This window comes from Acanthopagrus latus, chromosome 17 (genome assembly GCF_904848185.1).
Source record: "Acanthopagrus latus isolate v.2019 chromosome 17, fAcaLat1.1, whole genome shotgun sequence".
Lineage (NCBI taxonomy): Eukaryota > Metazoa > Chordata > Actinopteri > Spariformes > Sparidae > Acanthopagrus > Acanthopagrus latus.
In genome coordinates this window covers 15,492,803-15,516,853 of record NC_051055.1, presented here as the reverse complement: position 1 = coordinate 15,516,853, position 24,051 = coordinate 15,492,803, and the positions used below count along the sequence as shown (strand labels likewise).

Sequence of the window (24,051 nt, the reverse complement as noted above, 5' to 3'; positions counted from 1 at the left end):
CTGTGTTTAAAAAGTTCCATCAGATTTTTTGAAGAGTCCCACTTAGATCTGGCTTCAGATATTACCCGGATGGAAAATACAACATCCCACTAGAAAGCTACGTCAGTCACTTTTAACTCTTTATTCTTACATACACAACTTTCGCCGACATTTACTGCCGTGACAGTGACCCTTAGTCACAGGTGAAATGAGGTCTGGGTGCTAAGTAAGCCTTTCACGTGTGTGTCACCTTATACATTAGACATTTTAAATTCCTGACACTGGCACAAAGGAAAGATCAATGTCTTCATGAACAACATGATGGTAATATGTTCTCATTTTTACATGTACGTCACTTTAGGATCATTTTAAAGCCACATCATTATTAAATCAGGCTTTTACAGGGTTACTAACAACACTGATGAATTTGTGTTGTGTACAAGACCTTTATTTGAAACAGTGGTCTCATTGTTTTACAGACAATTACTTTGTTTTTTCTTAAAGACAATTAAAACAAAAGAAAAGACTGCGGATAAAACCCCCACACCAACGCTTTAATACACATCACATCCATATTGTATTTGTTAAAATAATTTTCAAAATAAAATACCTTACATTGTGCGTCAATTTTCATTGAGATATTTTGTTTTGTTACATGTATCTGTTCTATTTATTGGTGTCTTCATTTTGATGTCATGCTATTTCTTTCTTTAAAGTCTCAATTAGCTAAATATGAACAGAAATCAAGAGAAATAAAGGTAAAATGTTACAACTGATCGATGCATGCTGTTCTTTGTTTCAACTGGAGAGCTTTTTGTTCTATAAATATTAATCATGCCCTTAATTTAGAGTAAAATGTGTGGAAGAGAGACAACAGTTGTTGCATTTTATTTGATTGAACAACCTTATCATGTCTCATGGTTGGGAGTATTTTTCTTTCTTTTTTTGTTTGTTTTAGACAAGCTTTTAGTCCCAACACTCTACTATACTGAGCAATCTAGAGATAGATATGTTGCTCACTAAAGACTTTTTACAGAATTCGATAGGAGACTCATTGAAACCGGGTGAGTTTCTTGATCATCCAGCTGGCAGAGGTACATCAGCCATGAGAGGAATGGCCATGGTGTGTTTTCGCTGGCTTGGCTCCTGTGACGACCTCCTCTTTTTCCAGTATATCTGCTGTTTTCTATACAGTTTGAGGAGGCACTGCAGAAGAAAAAGTGAGAAAATCAGGGAGAACAGCGGAGAAAAAAACTATCGTCATGGATCAACTGACTGATCGACTTACCCTCTGTCTTTGGAATTTGGGTACCAGAGGAGCTGGAACTGCAAACAGAAATAAGGGAGAAAATCATAATCATTATTATTTTTAATTCATCGCATTTAACTAATTATGAAATAAGGCTTGAAAACTGTGGCCACAACTTCAACTTGGAGTTGGATTTGATCAAGTGGATCCATTATCAGGATCCAAAAGCAGTTGAAGCCACAGGGTTCTGAGTTAAAACGTTTTCAGACCAAAATGCAGCCTTTTGTCCCGTTCAAACAGCAGCTCTCGTCTTTCTTCGTGTCTTGCCATACAAGCGGCATGCGATCGACTGAGAATACATACTGCCCACTCACTACCAACACATGAGGAGGGTGACACATTTTTAAAAATCAAGAGCAAGCATCGAGATAAAGAGGACATGAAAGCGCCGCCCACGTGTGATTTGTCACACAAGGGTTCGGCGTAAACTCTTTAATGTGTTGGAAGTGTGTTTTTTGGGGTTTGTTTATGCAGAACAGGGAAGGGGTGGGGGTGGGGTGGGGGGGTGTTTTAGACAAGAGGCATCCAAGGCAGGGAGAGGAAAAAGATGTGGGAAACTCAGTTTTTCAGTCAAAGAACAATACTGGAAAAGATTTTTTTTTCTTTTTTCCACACTGGTCGGGTATCCCCTTCAAGTCAAAGTCATACAGCATGCACAGGCGGATCATCCACTGCTAAGCCTTGCACAGCAACTCTTACTTGGATGAGGATTTTACACATTTTGTGAATTTTTTACCTGTATGAGGAATGACAGATTAGTAACATGGTAAAGGTGCTTATGTAAATGTGATAAAGCCGCTGTATTGAAATGTTGTGTACGAGGAACTTACTCAAGGCTATTAAAATGCCAGAGACAAACATTATAACAGCGAGGATAACCCCTGTGGTTCGCAGTGTCTCATAATCTACAAAGGACAGAACCGTACGGGACAAGCCCACTTGAGTGATGAAGAGCGACTTATACTGTAGTGAAAAAGTTGATATGTTAAACATTGCGCTTTGGGTTTTTGTGATGGGTAGCTGGTGTTAAGTCTTACCATAATCAAAGTCACTTCGGTCTGGAAACATACTTTCTGCAAAGAGAGAGGCTGGTCAGTTAATATGCTGAATGAATATGGACTTTAGACTGTGTGCAGCACGGCAAGGTTTTGCAGCTCTTCAGCTCTGCATCCTTGGCTCCACAACTCCTCAGGACTTTTTTTTTTTTTTTTTTTTACCACTGAGAGGAGCTCAATGCAGCATCTTTGCTCAGCAGAATAAGATGCACCAGTGAAAAAGTGGGTTACGAGCCAGCAGCAAGACACAGGGGGATCATCGAAAACAGAGCTTGGGTCATATAAAGTGTTTGAAAGATGATTTAGAGATTAAAAGGCAGCAGTTGTTAATGCAGCACTTTTAATCAAGATTCCTGAAGTGATATCTTTTGGAAATAAGTGTGTTTCAGGCTTCAGCCTTTGCTGATGGTTAGGATATCGGAGAGTCAATAATGCGGCTTGCATGGTGCTGAACCCTCACTCCCAAGTGGCTGACCTGGCAGCTTGTATTTCTTACGGTTTTCTCTCTGCCATACAAACCGGTCAAATTGAAAAAAAAAATAAAAAAAATAAAAAAATGCAAAACCATCTTTAATGCTGTTTATTTGTTAACACCACTGGGGAGTTTGCTAAAGAACTTCCTTTTTATGCATCAGGAGTAAATTGGCTATGTAGCAACAATGCAGCAGGCAAATTACCGACACAAAGACAGGGTATCTACATAACTAACTCAAGATTAATCACACACAAAAGAACCACACCAAACATTTTCTTAACTCAGACAATCTGTAGGGAGTTCTTACAAATATATGTCACACCTCTAGTTATCCTATAAAAGAAGAAAAAACAAACAAACAATCAAACCTGTGGTGGCCATGGCTGCACTGCAGAGATGCAGAAGTGCTCCGTCTCCCAGTTACTTAGCAGGTTGCTGGGTTGCAGTTTGAGGTTGGATCCAGCTGAACAGGACAGGAGGAGGAACTGCTTCAGAAGCCTCTCTGTGAACTCAGCAGGGACCCTCTGCTGGCAACAGCCAAACACTGCATTCACAGCAGTGGGGTACTCTCCGAGCAACGACAAAGGAGCTGCCAGGGTGTGGACTACAGGGGCATAGCGGGTCACCAACACTGGTATAAACAGCTGATCAAAGCAGATAAGTCAATGTAAGTCGGTGCGCAAGTGAGAGTTGGAGGGTTTATCAAGAAGATATCTTCAAATATATATTGAAGGATTTGGTCTTTGAGTGTATTACTTTTTATGCTGAACACGTTCTATCTAAAAAAAAATACAAAAGTGAGCCTGCAAACTCAAAATGCACCATTTTCTGGTCCCGCATGCAGTCTTTTGTGCAGTGCAGTCAGCCCGCTCCTGCAACTCCAGGGAGAAAATACAGCCTACACATGCAGCTTTTCCATCAGCGGAGGGCTGCCAGACTCACTGTGGTAGAGAACCTGCTAATGACCAGCAGTGAACACAGAGATAGGTTAAATTAACTATATTTCTTTAAAGACAGCGTTCTCCAAGAGCTGTGCACGATGCAGCACATAAATCATTCACATGCTCGCTGCTGCTGGTAGTTACTACTGCATGTGTAACTGAACTGACTGCAGCGTCAGCACAAGCAGGAGTGCAGCAGAATAAGGGGTGGGGGTGGTGGGGTGGGGGTGGAGGGGTTCATTGGATTACTACAACGGTAGAGAAAAGAAAGATGCATGAGAAAGATCTGGTTCAAACGTGTGTTTTATTATTTTTCATCAGTCTGAAAGTCACAAAAATACAAACGCTAATCACCACAATATAAAGTCGGCCCATCATCTAGTAACAGTCATCGATGATAAAAACATTCTTTAAAAAAAAGTGAAAAAAGGAGCACAGTTACATTATGAAATCTAAGGAAATCATGTGTTCATGGAAAGAGAGTCCTCAGCTGTGATCAAAAGTATTTGCTGCCACCTAATGGCAAGAGTCAGGAACACTGTGAAGAAGAGGAGGGCGGTAAGTTTCATCTCTTACAGCTTCGTTTTACAAAAGAAAGATTCACAGGTTGGTGTGACTCTTACCGGATCTCCACTGCACTTAGCCTCAGTCTCTATTAAGCTGTAGAAAGAGTTTTACATGACTGTTACACAGAAGAAACAAACAATCCTAGTTATCATTGCAGAAGAAAAGACAAATGCTCACCCCGTGGAACAGATTCCACATCAGGACCCCTGGTCCTAAAAGGAAAATTAACAGTAATATAATGAAAATGCTTGAATGAAGGGGTTTGTGCAACTGAATGTTTTTAGGGCTTAAATCTAATTTCCAGAAAACTTAAAGGTGTAGTGTGTATAGTTTAGGGGGGATCTATTGGCAGAAATCATGCTTTCATTGGTGTATATTCACCCAGCACTATGAATTGTCGTGTTTTGTCACTTATTTTCAATTTTGGCTTTTTTTAAATCTACAGTTTTCCATGGAGACTGCCATATTGCACCATCTCTTTTCTATAGTAGCCCAGAGTGGACGAACCCAATACTGGCTCACATTTCTTTTGCAAGTGTAAAGATGAAAGGGTATTCAGCCGGTTAAAATCATCAACCTTGCCACTAGCTGTTACTAAATCCTACACACTGGACCTTTACGTGCTTTACTTTTTCTTTTTCTAACAAATAATGATCTGGTTTGTTAACTTAATTTACCTTGACTGGTCACTCTTCGAACAGGAACACTTCCGGGCTATTTTGAGAGAAAAAGACATGAAGAAATAACTATGCACGTCTATAAGGGCAAATGTAAAATCATATATGTATTCATATATCTTAAAATAAAGTCTTAAACTTTCACAGTCAGCGGTGTACCCCTAAGCACCCTCCCCCACCCAGTGTATGAATAGAGGAAGAGGTTGTTCCAGGCCTTGATAGGTGCAGCAATACTCTTGAGCTTGTGCCAATGAGCCCATCTGGGCTACACGCCTTGGGAGGCCATATAAGCTTGCAGCTTACTGGCCTGAGCTCAAGAATACATCAATGTACCTAAATCACGGCAAAAATCCTGCTGCCAAACTATACAGGAGCCAGTCTGTTGAATAACTTCCAACTAGTAGCATTGATATTATGTGCAAGTCTACAAAAGGGTTATGTGATTAAGATGCACTTCAGTTTGCCTCCAGACACTATCGACAGATGATGCAGTCTTAACGTGATGAATGGTTTAGTTGTTGTCTTTACAAATAGTCGTGGCTGCATTGGACCTTTAACTAAAGTATGTAACTTATAGTATAGCTGTTTATAGCAGCCTGTCTGTCCCACAGACCAGCTCTTTACGTGACAAGCTTGAGTGGTTATAGTATACGTGCTAGACTATTTGGTGTGCTCAACAAAAAACCTGGGCCAATGACCTACATACTCCCCAGACTAATAATAAAGCTGTGAGCATCTTGAAAGGCAACACTCACCCTTTATTTGCTCACTTTGACACTAGGAGGCGCCAAAAGGTGTCTGTTGCGATCAACAATGTCCTGTTTAGTTTTTCTTTCTTTCTTTCTTTTTTTTTTTTTTTTAAAATCCAAATGTTTAAAACACCTAAAAATAACATTTCCGAAAGTTTCTGTTCCGTTGTGACTCGCCTCTGGCCCCTGGGAGCATTTGACTTTTCACAAGCGGTTATCGAAACAAGAACTTTTTCTTGGTCAAACAGATGTTCCACTTGATGTACCATTTAAGGTCACATCACATTAAAGTCTAATCACACATGTAACTTCAGAGTAAATGAGTTAGAAATAAAAACGTTAATCAAAATTCAGAGAATTGAATTTTGTTAAATGTTTAATATTCAAATGTGTAAACAGCAAAAAAACATGAGTTACTCTTATCTTACTGTTAAATCTATGTATTCAAAGGGGACATATAATGCTCATTTTCATTTTTATAATCTTATTTTGGGATTCTACTGGAATGTAGTTGGAGACGCTCTGTTTTGGCTCCTGTCTCTTTAAGATAAACACACTCTGCTCTGATTGGTCAGCTAACACATGCCTGAGCCAGCGCTGCTCACCATGTCTCCAGTCAGCTGTCGTTTTTCCAGCTTCCACTTTACTTAGTTTCTCCAGTGAATATAGGGAAAGATGATGCAAATGTGTGACGCAGTTATGTAATATGATGTCAGGAAGTCAGTGATTTGCAGGCGGAATGGCTGACAAGGCGCTTAAAGAGCAGTGTTTTCTGTGGGAATGGGGAGATCCCATTGGCATAGACTATGGGCTTTTCAAACTTTGAAGACATTTTACATGCACAAGAACCCACACAACATACTGAAGGAAAGGAAAAAAACTGAAAAAGCAAATGAGTTCTCCTTTAATGATCCTTCAATCAATCTAGTGGCGACAGCAGCTCTATTCTTTTCAGCTTTGTCAGTGTGGCGATCTGCTTACATTTGGATATCAGATTGTGCCTCTCAGAGACCATTTATAAATTCAATACATTTATCCACTGGTGTTTAGTTTAATAACCATTAACCATCTGTATACCGTGCGTCCTTCAGAAACGAAGCCTCACACTCATTTCTTCATCGAGAGCAGTGAGGAATCTTGACGAACAGAAGCAGAGAGATGGCGTGGCAGAGTGTGTGGGTCCCCGTGAATAATTTATTGCTTGGTTTTTGTTTCAGGGATAGCACCAGCAGTAACAGCATGTGCTGGCAGGTAGGAGGAGGAACCTTGGAAGGACACTGAGCGAGGAAAGGGGTGAGGTATAAAGGGCAAATAGCTGTGATACGTTGATACTGAGAGAGCTGAGCGCTGAGATTGTGCAAGAAGTGTCTGTGTGCCTCCCTTTCCAGACGTCTGAGAAAGGGACAGTGGCCTACTTGTTCTCCAGCAAAGTATGAGGTTAACTCACACACACAGGGATCACAGTGTGGGTACACCGACCAGGCAGTAGTTTAAGGCAGTCAAACACTTACTGACAATGAGGGCGATACCCATGAGGAACAGTACCACTGCGAAGACCAGGCCACCAATTCTCAGAGATTCATAATCTGAAATGAAACAACAACAACAACAAAGACAACACGTTGTAGTTCTTGCAGAGATGAACAGTCAGATGTGAATGTTTCTGAGTTACAAAACACCACAATTTCAAAAGCCTTTTATGAGGCGTTTAGCTACATTTTAATTGAGGAGCGGCATTGCAGAAAAGCTCTGCAGACCCCTAATGGCCATGTTGGGACACCACAAATTCCTGTGAGCTGCAATCACCCATAAACTATGGTGAGCTTGAACTCTGATGTTGTCTGTTCCAATGAAACTGAATACAAAGTCTGCAGGAGGAACCTTGTAATGTTGCAAAAGCCTCTGGGTGAGTCAGTACGTTTCACCTGTATTACAAGAAAACTACTGTTTCACGAAACTTGGAGGGAGGATGGACCATGGCCCAGAACAGACCCCATTCACCTTTGGTGATGATTGGGATAAAGGGACGGATCCAGGAATGTTTTGAGAATTAACTAAAAACAAGTCCCATTTGTCTTAATGGAATGCTACTTTCCAGGTGACCCAGTATTATATCAAGTGTGATGAGCTGGTTTGACTAAAATTCAGATATATATACTTGCTAAGATTTTGAGTTTTTGCAGTGTTAACGTGACTGGATGTTTTTCAACATTTGCTGTTTCAGTGCACTGATGCCATTTTAGAGAATGAAGTTCATTGTCAAACTGTAACATATCCTCCCTCTGTTACATATCTCAAGTTTAAAATTCAGACTGATGAAGTTTGTTGGCTAACACGATGGCTATACACACTAACACTACACACAAAATGTTTTGTTTTTTTATATGTGGTATACCGTCTCAAAGTTGCTTCATCAAAGACGGCTTCATCAATTCTTCAGTGTAGTATTTCTCAACCTTTTTGACTTAGCACTTTAAAGAACTTTTGACTAATGAGTAAATTTCCACTATCAGGTTGTTTGAGGATTCTAGAGGCTCGAGGAGATGACAGTACCCAAAACAGGAAATTTAGATTTTTCTTTCTTAACCCTGTTAATATCTTGAAACCCCTGAGGAATCCCGACCCACGTGTTGGGAGCCACTGCTTCTGCAATCTTCCCACAGACTAGGAAGGTACGTGACCAAAAATGGCCCGCTGCCCGAATGAAGTGAAAAATAAAGAGTGCTGAATTGATGGCAGGTATTCATAAAATATTAGCGTTTGAGTATTTCTTTGCACTTTGTTGCTTTGGCTAAACTTAAAATCGGGTCTACAGCACAGGGGATGGGATTAGAAATATGTGAGACTAATCCAGCAGCTTGGCCTTTCGAGGTGAAACTTTTCCGTCGCTTCTGGAAAAACAAGTGGAAAATGCCAACTTGGCCTCGACCTCCCAGATGTTTCCTGTGTCGGTGTCATTTGAAAGACCACGCTCATCTGCTCAACACTCACCATACTGAAAAGCGCTGTCATAGTCTGCTGGGAGAGAACAGAGAGAGGAAATAAATGAGAAGCAGATTTACACACTGACACACTTCAGAGAGTACTCGTGATGTGACAGCTATTCAGCAGTTTTAAGGCCTCAGTCATTCATCTAGTCATTAGCCAGTTTGAGGCCAGCGCCAATTTACATGCCTGCTGAAAGCGAGTGTGCAGCTTATCTTAATTTGACTTTTCTAAGCTTCTGCTCAAATAATACCCACCTTTGTCCTTATCTGCCGCTGAAGCTGTGAAAAGGGAAGCAAAGTCGTTAGTCTTCATGAGGCATTCACATGGTGGTGCAAGAGCTTGTCAGCAAATGGAAAATATGGTGGAACTGGCAAACTCAAGAGAGAGAGAGACCAAAAAGGTAAGTATCAAAGTATCAAACCCACACTTTTTTTTATTATTATTAATTAATCTGCCAATTAATTTCACAATTGTTTAGTCCATAAAATGAAGAAGAAGAAAAATCCCAAAGTGACATCTTCAAATCACTTATTTTGTCCAACAAACAGTCCAAAACCCCAAACTTCTACATTTACTCTCATAACTGACAAAGAAGAGCAATACAATCATATGTTTCAGAAGCTGGAGCCAGAAATATTTGACATTGACTGATAACTTGTGATTTTTTATGACAGACTAATCTAATTGTCGCAGCTCTGATGTAAAAGTGTTCTATTATCTTTACTGCTAAGAAAGTCACAGTTAATAAGTTCTGCAAAAACATCTTAAAAAAGATCCCAACCTGTAGGATAAAGAACAACTTGCTATGTCTCAAAACAGACCTGTACCTAAAGTGTTTTATATGGGTTCTTATTCATGTGCAAACTCTTGGAAGTTAAAAGGTCAAAGCACCAAGCGAAGCTTCAATCTCCCACAGAAAACCAATGCGCCACATCATTACATCACGTATTTGCATAATTTATGCCTAGTGGCTTGTTTGGCACAGGAGAATTGATTGATGATCGATATTTGGAGGGGCAGCCCAAAATGGAGAGGATCTAAAACAGAGCACTTCAGAAAGAAGGGGGAGGACAGTGCAAAAGCTCTTGCAGAATAAAACATCTAAGCCTAATCTACTGCCAACCCAAAATAAAACGATGAACCTGAAAATGAGCTTAATATGTCTCCTTTTAAGACCACGTTTTCCAGAATAGTCACTTTCTCCAGATAGAGGAATGGTGCTACTCTCCACACCTTTGCCTAACTTCTGTGCATTCATTGCTTTCTCCCTGTGTTATCTTGTGTGCTGTTCGGGATGTGGGAAAGCGCAGCCCCCATCTGCTCCATCACGTCGCCTCTCTCATGTGGAAAAACATGTCTGCTGGGTTCATTCTCCAGTCTTTTAAATGTTAGAGCTAGAAAGCACTCTGTACCCAAGCTGAATACTGCAACATTTGTCTTGTGTTCAGTGACATCAAGAAATGATTAAGAAATAATGAGAATAATTAGTGAGACAACTTCACTTCACTTGGTCTAGCGATGAAAACGCATTGTTTATACGCCATGTTAGGACTGAGTGACCTCGGAGCAGCACACTGGAGGCTTTCACGAATACTTCTCTTCTCGTGCCAGACCACATTCCACATCGTTATTGTGTTATTTCTTACAGCTCTCATTAAAATATTCAACAGAGTGTGAAGAGAGGGTTTGGAAATGTCAGCCCTGCTTGTTGTGCTTATGAATACAATTTGAAGTCTGATGTTGAATACGGATAGATGATAATCTGTTCGATCAAGTGGAAAAAAGTGCAAGTCTGACTCCTCCAGCAGCTCATCGAGACAGGCTAGATGCTAAATTTGAAAGAATCATGCCGCTGTACGTGATCCAATACAATCTGACATTAACTGTTACAAATGACTACGATGCAGCCAAAGCCCTATTGCTTTTTTTTTTTTTTACATTTAAATCCCATTTACCGCAGTGCTCGAGTTAACTTTGAACTCATTATCAGGCGGTAAATACTAATGTTAGTCCCGAAAAACACATTTCTCCAGATTGGGGTTGACAAGCCTTTGAAAACAAGGTCTGACTCCGACAGACCCAAGTGTCAGAGGAGATAACAAACCCCCTCAGTGTAGTGCAAATCAGCCTCACATCAAGCCCGGCTGATGACATGCAGGGCACACAGACAAAACCAAGCCGAGCCCGGGCCCCCGCATTAACACCGGAAAACTTGGCAGTGGTCTGAATAAATGATCACTTGAACTGCGGTCTACAGAAACATTTACACTACTCCGACACGGCCTTTCGTCACGGCAACACACGGCCATGAGATGATTTAAAATGGAAAATACATAAAGTGAAACCACACTGGAAACAATATCACTTTTAACGCCAACAACGAGACAAAGGCCCTTTGGACACATTCGACCAGCACATGGCGAGCAGCCATACCACGTAAGTAAGCAACGGAAGCCAGGCGTCGGATGGCCATGCGCTGCCAGTGGCCACTCGTATGCAGGGAAAACTTACCAAACACTTCCCTGCCAAACGCTGATCCTGTTGTACAGACAGCTTGTTTTAACATGGGGGAACTTAAAACACAACCAAAGCAGCAGAAAAAAAAAAAAGTGGAGGGGAGGGGAGCAAGTGAAGGCGCACAGGTCGGTTTCAAAGAAAGAATAATGCTCACCGAGTGCAGGAGCCAGCCACGAGCTCAACGCCACCAACACCACGAGATCCATTGTACCTGTTGATAAGAAACAGACGGCAATGAGGCTTTTTTTAAATTTTATTTTCTAAAGTACATAACAATAAAGAGAAGTAATAAATGTCTTGATAAGATGCAGAGGCAAGGTTCTGTCCTCACATGTTGGGGTCACTGCTGTTTTACGACCTGCACTGACAGGAAGTCGAGGCTCTTTTTACGTGATTTACAGATTAACTTAACGAGACTCACTGACTCCCTCCGCACTCAAAATAACCAAAGTAAAATACAGAGATGTTCTGATACCATGTTTCCTTCCCAACAAACTTGTTTGATCTGATTAGAGCGCTTTCAATTATCCTGCGTACACACAGTGCTATTCTTATGCAACAGCTCTGAACTAACCTTGTACCAATGTGAAATGAATGCAACCATTGTGTACAACGACGTGCAACTTTCTTTCATCATCATCTAGCTTGACAGTCAATTATGAATGAAACGTTTGCAGACTTGTTGTTTGAACCTACACAAGTCACTTGCTGTTTATAGATATTGGGTAAGTGAAGTAAAAAAAAAAAAAATCTATTCTGGGGCCAGTAAATCATGTGACGTTGGGTCGGTGCATAGATTTGCATAATCACAGATACCCAATACAGCTTTTTAGGCAGCATGAGATGCATTTCTGATACCGGCATCCGTGTTTCTCACCTCCCTACTGGAATAACGAGCGAAACTGCCTTTGCGAACAGCGAAAAGCCTGTGTTCAAAAATCCACTAATACCTGTCAGAGCCCACCAAACAGCCAGCTCAGGTTACTAAGGGCGAGTTGTTGTTTCCCAGAGCAGTCGTGGCTCAGGAATGGGAGAACAGGCTTTATTCAATATGATATTATTAAATGGGCAAAAGGAACAGTCCAAAGCGAAGCGGCAGAGGCTCAAGATATCCTTTTTTTGTTTTTTCTTTTTTTTAGCCCTGTGTGCAGGCCATGCTCCAAAAAACACTAAAACCCAATAATGCAACAGGATAAAGAGTTTCATTACTGTTCAGTCTTCAGTAAGCTCCCTCAGGAGCCACGGAGGATAAAGTACTGTTTTCACAACACGCTAGTAATGAGCGTACTGAACTTCAGCAGAGTGTCCCTTTAACGAGACCACACCACACAAAGCTCCTTCTTCACTATACACTTGGTAGATGGATCACTTGCGCTCTCTAAATATGCGTCTTTAATAACATGGCCTCCTGACTCTTGGTAAGTGAAGAGGGTCTATTTCAGGCTCAGTAAAAGGCGCTTGGCAGTAGAGGGGTGCAAGGCAAGTCTGGTGTTGAGTTGCATGTGATATTTGGTCAGTGGGTTTTGGATTTGTTTTGCTGGGTTGTCTAGTCTTGGAGCACGAACCTCCTTGGGGCTGTTTTTCCCGTTCAAATGTAGTCCGGGACATTCTCTGAGGGTCTCTTTACACACACATATTTACAGGCTAAGGTTCCACTACCAGACTCGTGATTGGGCTCAAGGGAGCTGCAGGAGGACCAATGGGGGCACGGTGCATGGGTGCAAGGGCTGCTGGCTTCACGGCCGCGTGATATAAAATATGAAAATCCAAAAAGACGTGACAACAAAAATGTGATGCAGGTAGGCACAGTTCCACACTGGAAATCTAAGCCACTGAATTAAAAACAAAAAAATGTTTTGCATTGCAAGGATCAAAGCCTACGTTAGTTGGTTCCCCTCCTTGGCCTGGAGTACTGCTGGGGATTCATGCATGACTAAAGCGAGGGGTGTGAATATGGGAGCTGCAGTGGGGAGAAATGAACAGTTCAACCCCCCCAAGCAGGATTAACAACAAAGGCCTGCCAATCAGCTTTAATCAAACAAATACATGGGGAGTTATTCCGACAAGAACCAATCCAATAATCTTGTTTGTTAGCCGTCTGAGTGGTGCAGAGGAATATAATGGTGGGGGGGCAGAAACGACACCCGTACAACAACACGCCACACAAATTAATTACAGTGGATTATAAATAAAGTGGGAGTAACATGAACACTTTGTAATCTACAACAAAACCAGGATGGCTTACGTGAACCCTTACAGGTGAGCCCACGCAAGAGCGCATTCACACATCAGCACCACGGTGCAAAAAGCCTCCTTCAAATGACCGCAACAAACACACAACGCAAAGAAACAAACATATCTGGCACGACACTGGAAATGAAAAAACGCAATCAGGCAAATTACGCGACAAAAAAGTCGTGTGCGTAAAAAGTTCTCGCAGGTCATTAGGCCGAACATGTTCACTGAGGCGTTGTAAGTTTTTTGGGGGGCGGTTGGAGGAAGTCTTGTGAACGCGCTGGTTCATCGACAAGACACGGGAAAACGGCGCGCATACGCACAAACTGTGCGTGTTTTGGCTTTTTGCAGTCGCGACGTGCAGGTTTCCGGCCTCAGCGTTGGGGCACACGTCATTTACGCACATGCATTCACTTCACAAAGAAAAAAAATAAATGCGGACGTTTAAATGGACTTACCGTGCATCAGCCTCCTGTTACACTCTTAAGTCTGAGTGAGGATTTTTGTCTCTGCCCTGCCTCTGAGCCGAACTTTACTTCAACTTTGAAGAAAGTTCCCTTACTTTTCCTTTCTCACTTCAGCCGAGAAAATATGTAACGCTAAAGTTTCTGTTCATGAAGAAGCCAAAAAAACTCAGGAACACACGTTGCATTCACAGGAGACTCTTCAGCACTCGGCTGTAGCAAGTAAAGATCTGTTCTTCCTTGGTCTCTGCTCAGGAATGAGAGAGGGAGAGAGAGGGGGGCGGGGTGCAAGTCCCAAAAAACGATCCTGTGCTGCCCTGCTCAGAGGTAAACAACAGAGAGGCAGCCGCAGCACAGGGGGGAGACTGTTCCCATCTGGTTTTGGTGCCTGCGCTGCTAATAAAACGTGATTTCCTTAATGACCTGTAAATCAGGCTCATCTCCCCAACACAGCCAGATATATAAGAGTCACAGGCAGACAGACAGAGGGGCCTGTTGTGCTGTGCTGTGATTTACTGACAGAGTGAGTGCAGTGAAGTGAAAGTATAAACACTGATGCACTTTCACGGCCACTGCAGTCTGTCAGCGAGACAAGTTTTCTCTCAGCCACATGAAAACTGTCTTCCCCGAGGTCTCTTCCTCACCAGACTGCCAGGAGCTCCCTCTTCGCTTGGGGGGGGGAAAATACAGAAGAGCTGAGCGGACTTGGCTTCGACGGCAGCAGGTTTTGTCTCAATACACGTCTCACACTGTGATATCCAGGGTGTTATCTCATCTACTGTTGTTGTTAGTTAGCTGTAGACATTTGTGGAATTTTGTTATTTCACTGCTACTGCACAAAGGACCTGTAGTGCCGATGAAGTGCACACAGGATTTCTTAAATGCAGGAGACTTAAGACATTTTCTTTTTTAAAGCAGCTACAAGAAACTTTCATTTAGTGTTGATTCTGGTGGCCCCTGTGGATAGAAGTGGAAGTGTTCCCACTGCAGACCTCAAATCTGTCTAGAGTGCACATTTTGTGAGTGGTGGCGATGTTTAAGCCGCAATGTTTGCGACCGCAGTGTAGTCTGTTAATAGGCTAACGTTTTATTTCGGGTTTTATTTCGGCTTTTTATTGGCTGCTGCTTCCCTTTGAAGCAAATACTGTTGCAAAGCGTGATGATTGTAGAAAAATGACGTCAGTTTGTAGAATGGTTCCCCATAAAACTCGCTTTCACTGTATTATACAGCCTGTCACTGGGCCACTGAAACAGGAAGAGCTATACCCCGCTTACCACCGCGACTTGAGACGGTTCTAAACCAGCATTCTTTCCGCTGGATCAGCTAGAAACAAAATCTGCCCACCATTTGATCCTGTTCACATGTTGGCCATTGTGCACAGTAGCAACAACTCTGGGCTATATTTTGAGGTACTAGCTAACGTTCCACACTTTAAAAAAGTGTCCGAGACAAGTGTTGATATTTCTGAACTGATTTATGCCTTTCCTATTGTGTCGTGTTACACTATCATACAGTAAAGTTAACACGTGGTTGAGTGCTGTTGTATGACAGAAGCTAATGAGTCATTAAGTGCGTGGTTTTACCTTTGCAAAATGGCCCAATGCCTCTCCGGATTTTCACTTTCTGTTGTATTTTCAGTCAATGATTTGTCAGATTCTGTATGAATCTTATGTTTACACAGCTTAATCCTGAACACAGCAGTACCACAGTTTAACTTTCCACCCTGAGCTTAATATTAGAGCCAATTGGCTGCTGTGCGAATATGGTCAATTTATTTTCTACTTTGGACATTAGCAAGGCTGCTAGTGGTAGTTTACACTGTGTTTATGACAGCAGTGCCAACAGTAATATCACACGGAAATGTGAGGACGGGGGTAACTTTGTCTTTTTCTGGCTTAACAAAGCTGTTATCTGTTTGCATCTATCAGTGTATCTATTGTTCAGCTATGAAATAACTGTAATATGAAGATGGTGAAACAAAAGTTTCAGGTATGACACTTTATTTTAGTGTCATACCACCAGACTAGAGCAGCTTCTTCAATTAATCCCCAGCAGCAAAAATAGTTTTAATTATATGACTTATGGAGCCCAGTTAACATCAGAATCTGACCCGGTGACAGGAATGAGGAAAGAATATAATAGAAATTGCCAATATTCCTGCTGACTGTCTGCTTGTTTGCCTATATAGGTCATATAGAGGTTTCAGTATTACATTTAGACTGTTGCATAACCAGTAAAATACTCCTTGTAGTGTGTTTTAGACTGTGCTCTACAGATTCTTGTGGAAGTACAAATAACAGTCACACAGATATGATGAACAAGTATTTATTAGTCAGAACAGCAAAGAGCAGTTTTGTAAAACACACATTTTTACAAACAAGGCAAGTATAATAGGACAGATACAGTGTAAAAAGTTGCTTGAGGCTGCAGTTGCTATAGTTTCCTCCTCCACTAGGTGGAGATGTTGGTCAAGACAGAGCCACATTTTTCTATCACTCCAAGGCAAACAATAGAGGCGCAGACTGCCTGTAAACAACCTCAACCATTACATGAATCAAGAGGAAGTACTGAAGTGTGATGAGCAAGACTGGCTGTAAACAAGAATAACTTCACATTCATCTTCATCCTGTTTAATGGGGTTAAAGAACACAGATGTGAGAGCATTGTATAGCTGTTTAATTCATGAGGAAGTGTCATTTCATAGTTGTTTTTTTTTAAGAGGAAACAACTTCAGTTTTTACCTTTGCACCAGATGCTTTCTGTTGCCGCAGGACCAACATCTCTACAGGCCACTGAAATGGAAAGGAAAATTGCAGTCAAAGGGCACTGGAGCAAAGTAAAGTCATGTTCGCTCAGGCACAACAGAGATTACAAGCAACACTTCTGAAAATTGTATTTTTAAAAGGCATATGCAAACACTCAGTGGGAGCAGCTCTGATTCTTAGGGGTATTTTTCTTGGGTTTATTTTAGAGTGTGGCAATGAGAAAAAGGCCTGCGAAAAGACAACAACGTTGAATGAAGAGAGGAAGGGGGATTCACAAACTCAATTCTCAAAGGGACTGACTTAAGGCTGAACACAGAACTAAAGATGAGGGCTCAAATTAATATTGCACCCAGATGAGTCTTAAGTGTCCTTGGATGACAAGCAGTGATTGGATTGCAAGCTTGGTAGCTTTTGATGGCCATGCCTGTCAGCCTCACCTGCTTTTTAATCAGTAATTACCATAGGGGATTCTCTGGCATTTCTTAATTAAATTGGACCAAATGCAATTAAAAACCACACTCTCATTCCTTTAAAAGGGCTCTGTGGAGTCCTTGTTTAGTTCTTGCTGTTAAGAGAATAAGCGGTTGAATGGTTGTAACACCGTCCCATCTCTCGCTGATCTGTACTTGATTATTTCAGTGGTCAAATTAAGTTTGCAGTTTGCATAATAAAGGGCGAGGGAGAGTTCAAGCTTAAAACTTCCACTCTGACTGGAATTGAAGGTTAAAAGCTCGGGTGAGGAGGCAAAGTTGTTATGTTATTAAAACAATTAAAGTTAACATCGGGAGTTCGGGAACAATGTGATGAGAGCATGTGGTGAGGAAGATTATCATTACCGCAGCAATAAATATGTTTCTTCGTCTGTCGCATTTACACGGAGGGGAATGTTGCACTGTGCCTTTCAAATACTCACCACCTAGAAAAGTCCCCGGCGCTCCAGGAGCCAACAATCACAGACACATCAGTGGTGATTTTCCCATCGGCAGTCTTCATATCATCTTTGGAGTTGTTATTGTAGTTGCCACAGGCACCACACATTTTACCAGACAGGCTACTGTCAATAATGACGGTGACCTCCTGTGAAATTGAGTAGGTGACCCGCACAGCAGACGTCCTCTCGATGATCACAGACCTCTCAGAGATTTGGACAGATACGTCACTCGCCACTTTGATGGGAAGAGACATTTTCCTGCCATTCACCTGGAGGACGTGAAGACAGGGAGAGAACAGAGTAAAAACAAATCAATTGAGTTAAAAAAAGAAATTCATCAAGACGATCACTTTCATGGTTAGAGTTCGCTTCCAACTTGTCTCACCCAGGTTGCGTGTTGGCTGTTCACCGCGATGCTGGTTTCCTTGAAGTACACGTACACGGTTGCAACAGCAGGAGATGCACCTTTACTGCAGATCCTGACATCCACAACCACACGGAACCACAGCTTAGCCGCCTCGTCACACAGAGACGCCACTTCAAATGCCCCTTTAGCCCCTATCGCTCCAGACATGCCATCAAAGGAGGTGAGGTGGCCGACGTGGCTGACACTGCATTTGCCCTGTTTGACGTGGCAGCCCCTGACCCCGTCTCTCACACTACAAACCTCTCCACTGGCACAGGACAGCTTTTCACACTTCACCAGCCCAGAGGCCTGGCACTCACACTTAGACTTGCAGTCTTTGTCCACCATTTTCTGGCCCACCTGGAAACATACATTTTAAAAGTGAATTGTTACAGTAACCCCCAAAATCAAAAATGCATATATTTCTTTTTACTGTTGGGCAATAGATTGTTTTGGTGTGAGTTGTGGAGTTTTGGTAATATTGGCCATCGAGATGTCTGTCCTTTCTCCAGTATGATGAAACTAGATGGCACTCAAAGTGCCAGAAACTAAACAAAGCAAACAAATTTAAATAAACTCAACAGCAATCTCTCTTTCCTAGAAAATCATGCTGTGCTGTCACCAGAAAGAAGAAGAAGAAATGGCTCATAATAAGGTCTGTGAATTATTTCGAGTAAATGGGTCATGATTTCTGGAAAAAGACACTTAGCTGAGTGCTATCTAGTTGTGACGTAGAGAAAGCAGATATCTTCGATGGCAAAAAGCACTACAGGTAATAGGAAAAAATATTACAATAAAATATTTTTTATTTTAGATAATTTCCTTATTTAGGTTAGTTAATAGAATCTTTAACATCTGTATGCATTTTACGTATGCTAACAATTGTCTCATGATTCCCTTTTCAGTTGTAGCACAGTAACAATGAATGAGAACAAAGTAAAAAAAATAAATAAATCTGTGTACAGTTTTACCGTTAGATATCTGCCAGCGTGCACACACCCACAGTTTTCCAAGCGCACGCATTGGATGCCGTCAGAAACAAAGCCGGCATCACATTGGCATCCTTCAAAACAGCTTTCGGAACATGTACTTGGGTAACTGAAGCTGGCGCATGTTTCATCACAGGTTTTGGCACACACCTCGTAGTGACTGTTTGGGGGACAGGAAGCAGCTAAAAGAGAGGGAGACATTTGCTAGACTTTTTATCTGCACCTGAAACGTTAAAAAAATACAAATAAATTAAACACTCTTAGCTAAAATACTGTTATGTGGAACTCACGGCAGAAGGATTTGCTCCTCCATGGCTCCAGCTTCACTCCTGAGTTCTGGCACGCCAAAGCGTAGGCCTGGACACTGTCGCACAGAGTGTCTTTCTTGCCTCCCGCCGCACAAACATCAAACACACAATCAGAGACATATGCTGCTGGGTCAATTGTTTTATGGCAGGCTTTGAATGGCCCATTTGGTGCGCTCATGATGCCACAGGAGTCTGGTTTTCCGTACAAGGTAGCCTTGGCCGGCTCGCATGCCGGACACTGGCCTCCGCAGCCCCCACACACGTGCCCTGGCAAGTCCACCACCCACGCCTTCCCAAAGTCGTCGACATTTTTTGTTATTTTGCCACTTGGAAGTCTGAAGTCATCGCTGTTCTTCTTGTCATAGTCGCCGCAAAGACCACACATTTTACCCTGGTATGTTGAAGGCACAATCACCTCAACATAATAGACGGTGTCATATAGGACTATCAGTCCAAAGTCTGTCCGGACCATGATATTGCGACCTTCTTGGGTGACTCTCAGGCGGCCATTGTCCATGGAGAGAGGAAGGTTTAGCAGTTCATCATCTACCTACAAAGAGGAGGAAGGAGAACAGAATCATTGTGAGGAAATAAATAATAAAACATGCACAAATGAAACCTCACATTTGCTTTGAATGTTGTTAAACTCACAATAACTTTCCACGGCACTCTCTGCTGGATGTAAATGACATATCCATAGACTTCCACTGCAACCGACTTGGTAACAGCCACTTTTCCGTTTCCGTACTTCTCATTCCCCTGAGTTACAGTGAATGGAGTCAGATAGCCTTTGTCATCATCACAAACTTTGGCCAATACATAGACACAGGTACCCTGGAAATCAAACCTCCGTCCATCAAAGGAAGTGTAATGAGGGTCACCGGAAGCCACACACTTGGCCTGCCCCTCAGGGTGGCAGCCTTTCACTCCATTTACGAGCTTGCATGTCTCTCCTTTACGGCACTTGGCCTTCTGGCAAGACACCGCGCCATTCTCTCCGCAGACGCATTCCTCCTGACACTCGGTTTCAGGGTAGAAGCGCTCTCCTCTCCTGTAGTAGCGGCCATTGTAGGAGCAGCCGCAGTTTCTCACAGGCGTGCAGGTATCCCCGCTCAGCAGATAGCCCTCGTCACACTCACAGCCTTCTGTACACGCCCTGTGGCAGGTGGCAAGGGAGGTTAAACTGGCACAGGTGGCTGGGCAACCCGTAGCACACAGGGTATAATGACTGTTAGCTGGACAATCCATTGCTGTGGGAAGTGATGAGAAGAGGGAGAGAGAAACAAGGTGAAAATGTATTCAAAATCATATTTGAAGAGAACAAAAGCGAGTCAAAACACAATCTCGAACTCACGACAGAAGTCAGCTCTTCTCCAGGAGTAGATGGTGACTCCTGCGCTCTGACAGGCTGAGGCATAGACTCCCACAGCATCACAGACTGATCCATGGTGGCCATGGTAATGACAGGCATCATACACACAGTTCTCCAGGTAAGGAGCAGGGTCCACATGCTTGAAACAATCTCTGAAAGGCCCTGCCTTGTCAGCGATAATACCACAGTGCTTCTGGGCTGCGTACGCTTTCCTCTGGGAGTCTGAACAGGCCTGGCACCATGCCCCCTGGCAGACTGATGAACAGCCTGGTACGAGGGCCACCTGCCAGCTCTCGCCGAGCTTGGCTCCATCACTGGCGGTCTGGCCGTTCCGCATGGTCAGGTCATCCTGAGCTTTTCCGTTGTAGTTGCCACACAGGCCGCAGACTGCGTCCTGGTAGTTGCTGGGCAGAGTAACACTCACTGTGCTCCGCCAGTCAAAGGTCACGGTGATACCAGCAGCTGTCTCCACTACAGCTGTCCAGCCACTGAGAGACACTACCAGCTCATTATTGTAATCCAGCGGTAGTGAAGCAAGCTGCCCATTGAGCTGAAGAGCAGAAAATGAGGGGAGGGAGGAATATTTTTAGGAGATTATAGATTTAATAATTCTGCCGTCCTTGCTAATCCGTTCTAATGTGCAGTTAAATCTTAGTTTAATTAAGTCTGCATGGATCAAAATTTGAATATGCAATTAAATATATATGCAGAAGAGCATGAGGGATGTCAGAATTAGCACAATGACAGAAGGCATTATGATCTACTCATTTGAACGAGGCCCAGAGTATTTGTCTTGTTTTTTATTTTTAATACTGTAACTACAGGCTGTGTCCCATTTCTGTTATCCCCAAAAAATACACAGGAAAAGTGCCAGATTACTTATTGCATCTTTCATCCAATCACCCGTGTGATTCACATTATCCATACTTCCGCATCCATACTTACCAGGACCCTGTAGGGGTATTCTCTGCTGATGGTGAGGGTGATGTCATATATGGAGAACTTGACAGTCCTTGTGTAGGACACAGCCTTGCTTCCCCGGTGGTCGTTCTGCACAGTCACCTTGAAAGGCACAAGCCCGGGCTGCTTAGAGCAAATTCCCACCAGCTGATACACACACGTGCCCTGGAAGTCAAACCTACGGCCATCAAAAGTCCGGTAGTGCGGGTCACCTGAGGCTGAGCACGTGGCGTGACTAATGGGTCGGCAGGCACGCTCTCCATCCACCACGGTGCACCTCTCCTTGGAAGAGCAGGACGCCTCACGGCAGGTCACCATGCCCAGGGTCGTATCACACTCACATAGGCGTCCACAAGCCTCATCAGCCCAAAAGCGCTGGCCTGGCTTGTAGTAGCGGCCATCATAGGAGCAGCCACACGTTTTAGCAGGGATGCAGACACCAGCGCTGAGTATGTAACCCTTATCACACACACAGGTCTCCACACAGGCACCTTTACAGGCCTGCTTCTCCTCTGGGAATGGGCAGGATGCCTGGCATGGGCTTGCACAGTCTTCATAGTGGCTGTGACGCTGACAATTCATCGCTGGATAGGAATTGGATTTAAAGGAATTAACCAAAAAAGAACATCAATATTTGATTGAAATCTTTGATCAAAATGAGCAAATGAGCTTCTCATAAATACTCACGGCAGCCAAACTTCTTCCTCCAGCCCGTGATTATTACTCCCTCATCACGACATTGCTGACTGTAGGAGGCCAAAGCCTGGCACAGCATCTTTTTGTCTCCCTTATTCATACACACATCATACACACAGCTGTTCATGAAGGCCTCAGGGTCCAATTTTGCATGACATTTCTGGAATACGCCTTTGGTCTTGGCTGTGAGGGCGCCACAGAAAGCCTCAGTCTTATAGAGCTTCAACTGGCTATCGTCACAGTTTGGACAGTTTTTCGTACACGTGTCCCAACATGGATGGTTCTTGTCCTGCTCAGGTGTTTGCCAGCTCTTGCCCCATTCGATCACTGAGGAGACAGCTTTGCCGGCTGGATTCTGGAGCTCATCGCGACTGTTACCGTTGAAGTTGCCGCACAGACCACAGACGCTGCCATAGTAACTACTAGGCAGCCTGATGACCAGGTTCCAGTTCCAATCGTAGGAGATGACCAGGCCAAAGCTTGTCTCCACCACTGCAGAGTGACCACGCTGAACCACTGACACCTCACCCTCACCCAGGGACACAGGAAGATTCAACTGCTCCCCGTCCACCTTAAGGGAATAGAACAGTCAGAACAATGTAAATAATGTACTCACTGAAGCACTACAAATCAAACACATCAGACAAGAAACTCTTACCGTGACCCGACCGACTTGGTTCTTGCGGATGATGATACTGTACCCATACACAGACACATCTACCTCCCTGACGTAAGAAACCGCTGTGTTTCCACGGTTATCGTTCCTCTCAGTGACTGAGAACGGCACTAGTCCATCCACATTCCCGCAGGTCTTGGAGATAACATACTTGCAGGTGCCCTGGAAGTCATAGTTATAACCATCAAATGTGTGGTAGTGGGGATCACCCCAGGCCCAGCAGACGCCTGTGTACTCAGGGACGCACACAGCTTCACCCTTCTCGACACGGCACTTCTCCTTGACCCGACAGTTGGCATCTTTGCAGGGATCTACACAAGATAAACAAGGGAGGGAAATCAATAGGAAGAATATTCCATAAATAAGAGTAAGAATTGTTAATATTTGTTAAAACAAATATGCAATATTTGTGTCTTGCCTGTGTTGTAGCATGCCCTGATTCCTTTCTTGACCATGCATTTAGTGCTTTTAGGGCAGGAATACTTTTCACACACAAGGCCTTTTACTGGATTACAGGTGCACTTTGTGTCACAGTCTTTATCATACGTAACTTCACCAGGCTGGGGAGAGCAGGCAGGTTTATTATAAAGGGGCAAGATAATGCACAGTGAACATGCAAGTTAAACCTTATTTCATTCTTATTCCATTTAATCAAAATAAAGCTTAATGCTGCTATGCGTATTTGCTGAAGTGACACTAATAAGTTATCATTTGTACATTATTGTGCATGGTATGGCTTTGCACTGACAGAAGTGTTAAATAGTACCTTGTACGTTCTTCCGTTGTCGTAGCAGCCGCACTGAGCCTCTGGAACACATGTCTGACCATTGAACAAGAAGCCAGCGTTACACTCACAGCCCTCTGTGCAGCCCTCGGAGCACTTGACGATCTCTGTGAGGCCCTCGCAGGATGCAGAGCAGGCGTCTGCACACACCTCATAGTGACTGTTGGCTGGGCATTTCATGGCTGAAATAAATTAGACAAAACAGGG

The 24,051-nt window shown here is 43.1% G+C and overlaps 2 protein-coding genes across 9 annotated transcripts in view; both read right to left on the bottom strand.

The window, feature by feature from the left end:
* Nucleotides 1–4,044: 4,044 nt before the first annotated feature.
* On the bottom strand, nt 4,045–14,359 carry LOC119006799 (FXYD domain-containing ion transport regulator 6-like). 8 transcript variants are annotated; one of them, XM_037075880.1, is made up of 10 exons: nt 13,951–14,359; nt 11,412–11,468; nt 11,252–11,278; nt 8,995–9,018; nt 8,744–8,770; nt 7,264–7,338; nt 5,004–5,040; nt 4,504–4,538; nt 4,383–4,419; nt 4,045–4,297 (listed from the first exon to the last, which is right to left on the bottom strand). In XM_037075880.1, exons 1-9 carry the CDS (start codon nt 13,955–13,957, stop codon nt 4,415–4,417), a joined length of 294 nt encoding a protein of 97 aa, XP_036931775.1. In that variant the 5' UTR covers nt 13,958–14,359; the 3' UTR covers nt 4,045–4,297; nt 4,383–4,414. The 8 variants fall into 8 exon arrangements, with proteins under 8 accessions (XP_036931775.1, XP_036931776.1, XP_036931771.1 ...); XM_037075881.1 differs by having other exon boundaries at nt 8,744–8,767; nt 13,951–14,343; XM_037075876.1 differs by lacking the exon at nt 13,951–14,359 and adding an exon at nt 12,823–13,775.
* Nucleotides 14,360–16,275: 1,916 nt separating this feature from the next.
* Nucleotides 16,276–24,051, bottom strand: part of LOC119005699 (IgGFc-binding protein) — a 39,704-nt gene continuing 31,928 nt past the window's right edge. Inside the window, exons 36-48 of the mRNA XM_037073561.1 lie at nt 23,827–24,026; nt 23,479–23,620; nt 23,043–23,371; nt 22,376–22,955; nt 21,674–22,272; nt 20,711–21,278; nt 20,008–20,606; nt 19,339–19,906; nt 19,031–19,230; nt 18,039–18,419; nt 17,636–17,922; nt 16,699–16,749; nt 16,276–16,583 (exon numbers count right to left, since the gene is read on the bottom strand). Coding sequence (XP_036929456.1) covers nt 16,740–16,749; nt 17,636–17,922; nt 18,039–18,419; nt 19,031–19,230; nt 19,339–19,906; nt 20,008–20,606; nt 20,711–21,278; nt 21,674–22,272; nt 22,376–22,955; nt 23,043–23,371; nt 23,479–23,620; nt 23,827–24,026 — 4,463 coding nt within the window. The 3' untranslated portion in view covers nt 16,276–16,583; nt 16,699–16,739. The remainder of the gene's footprint in view (nt 16,584–16,698; nt 16,750–17,635; nt 17,923–18,038; nt 18,420–19,030; nt 19,231–19,338; nt 19,907–20,007; nt 20,607–20,710; nt 21,279–21,673; nt 22,273–22,375; nt 22,956–23,042; nt 23,372–23,478; nt 23,621–23,826; nt 24,027–24,051) is intronic.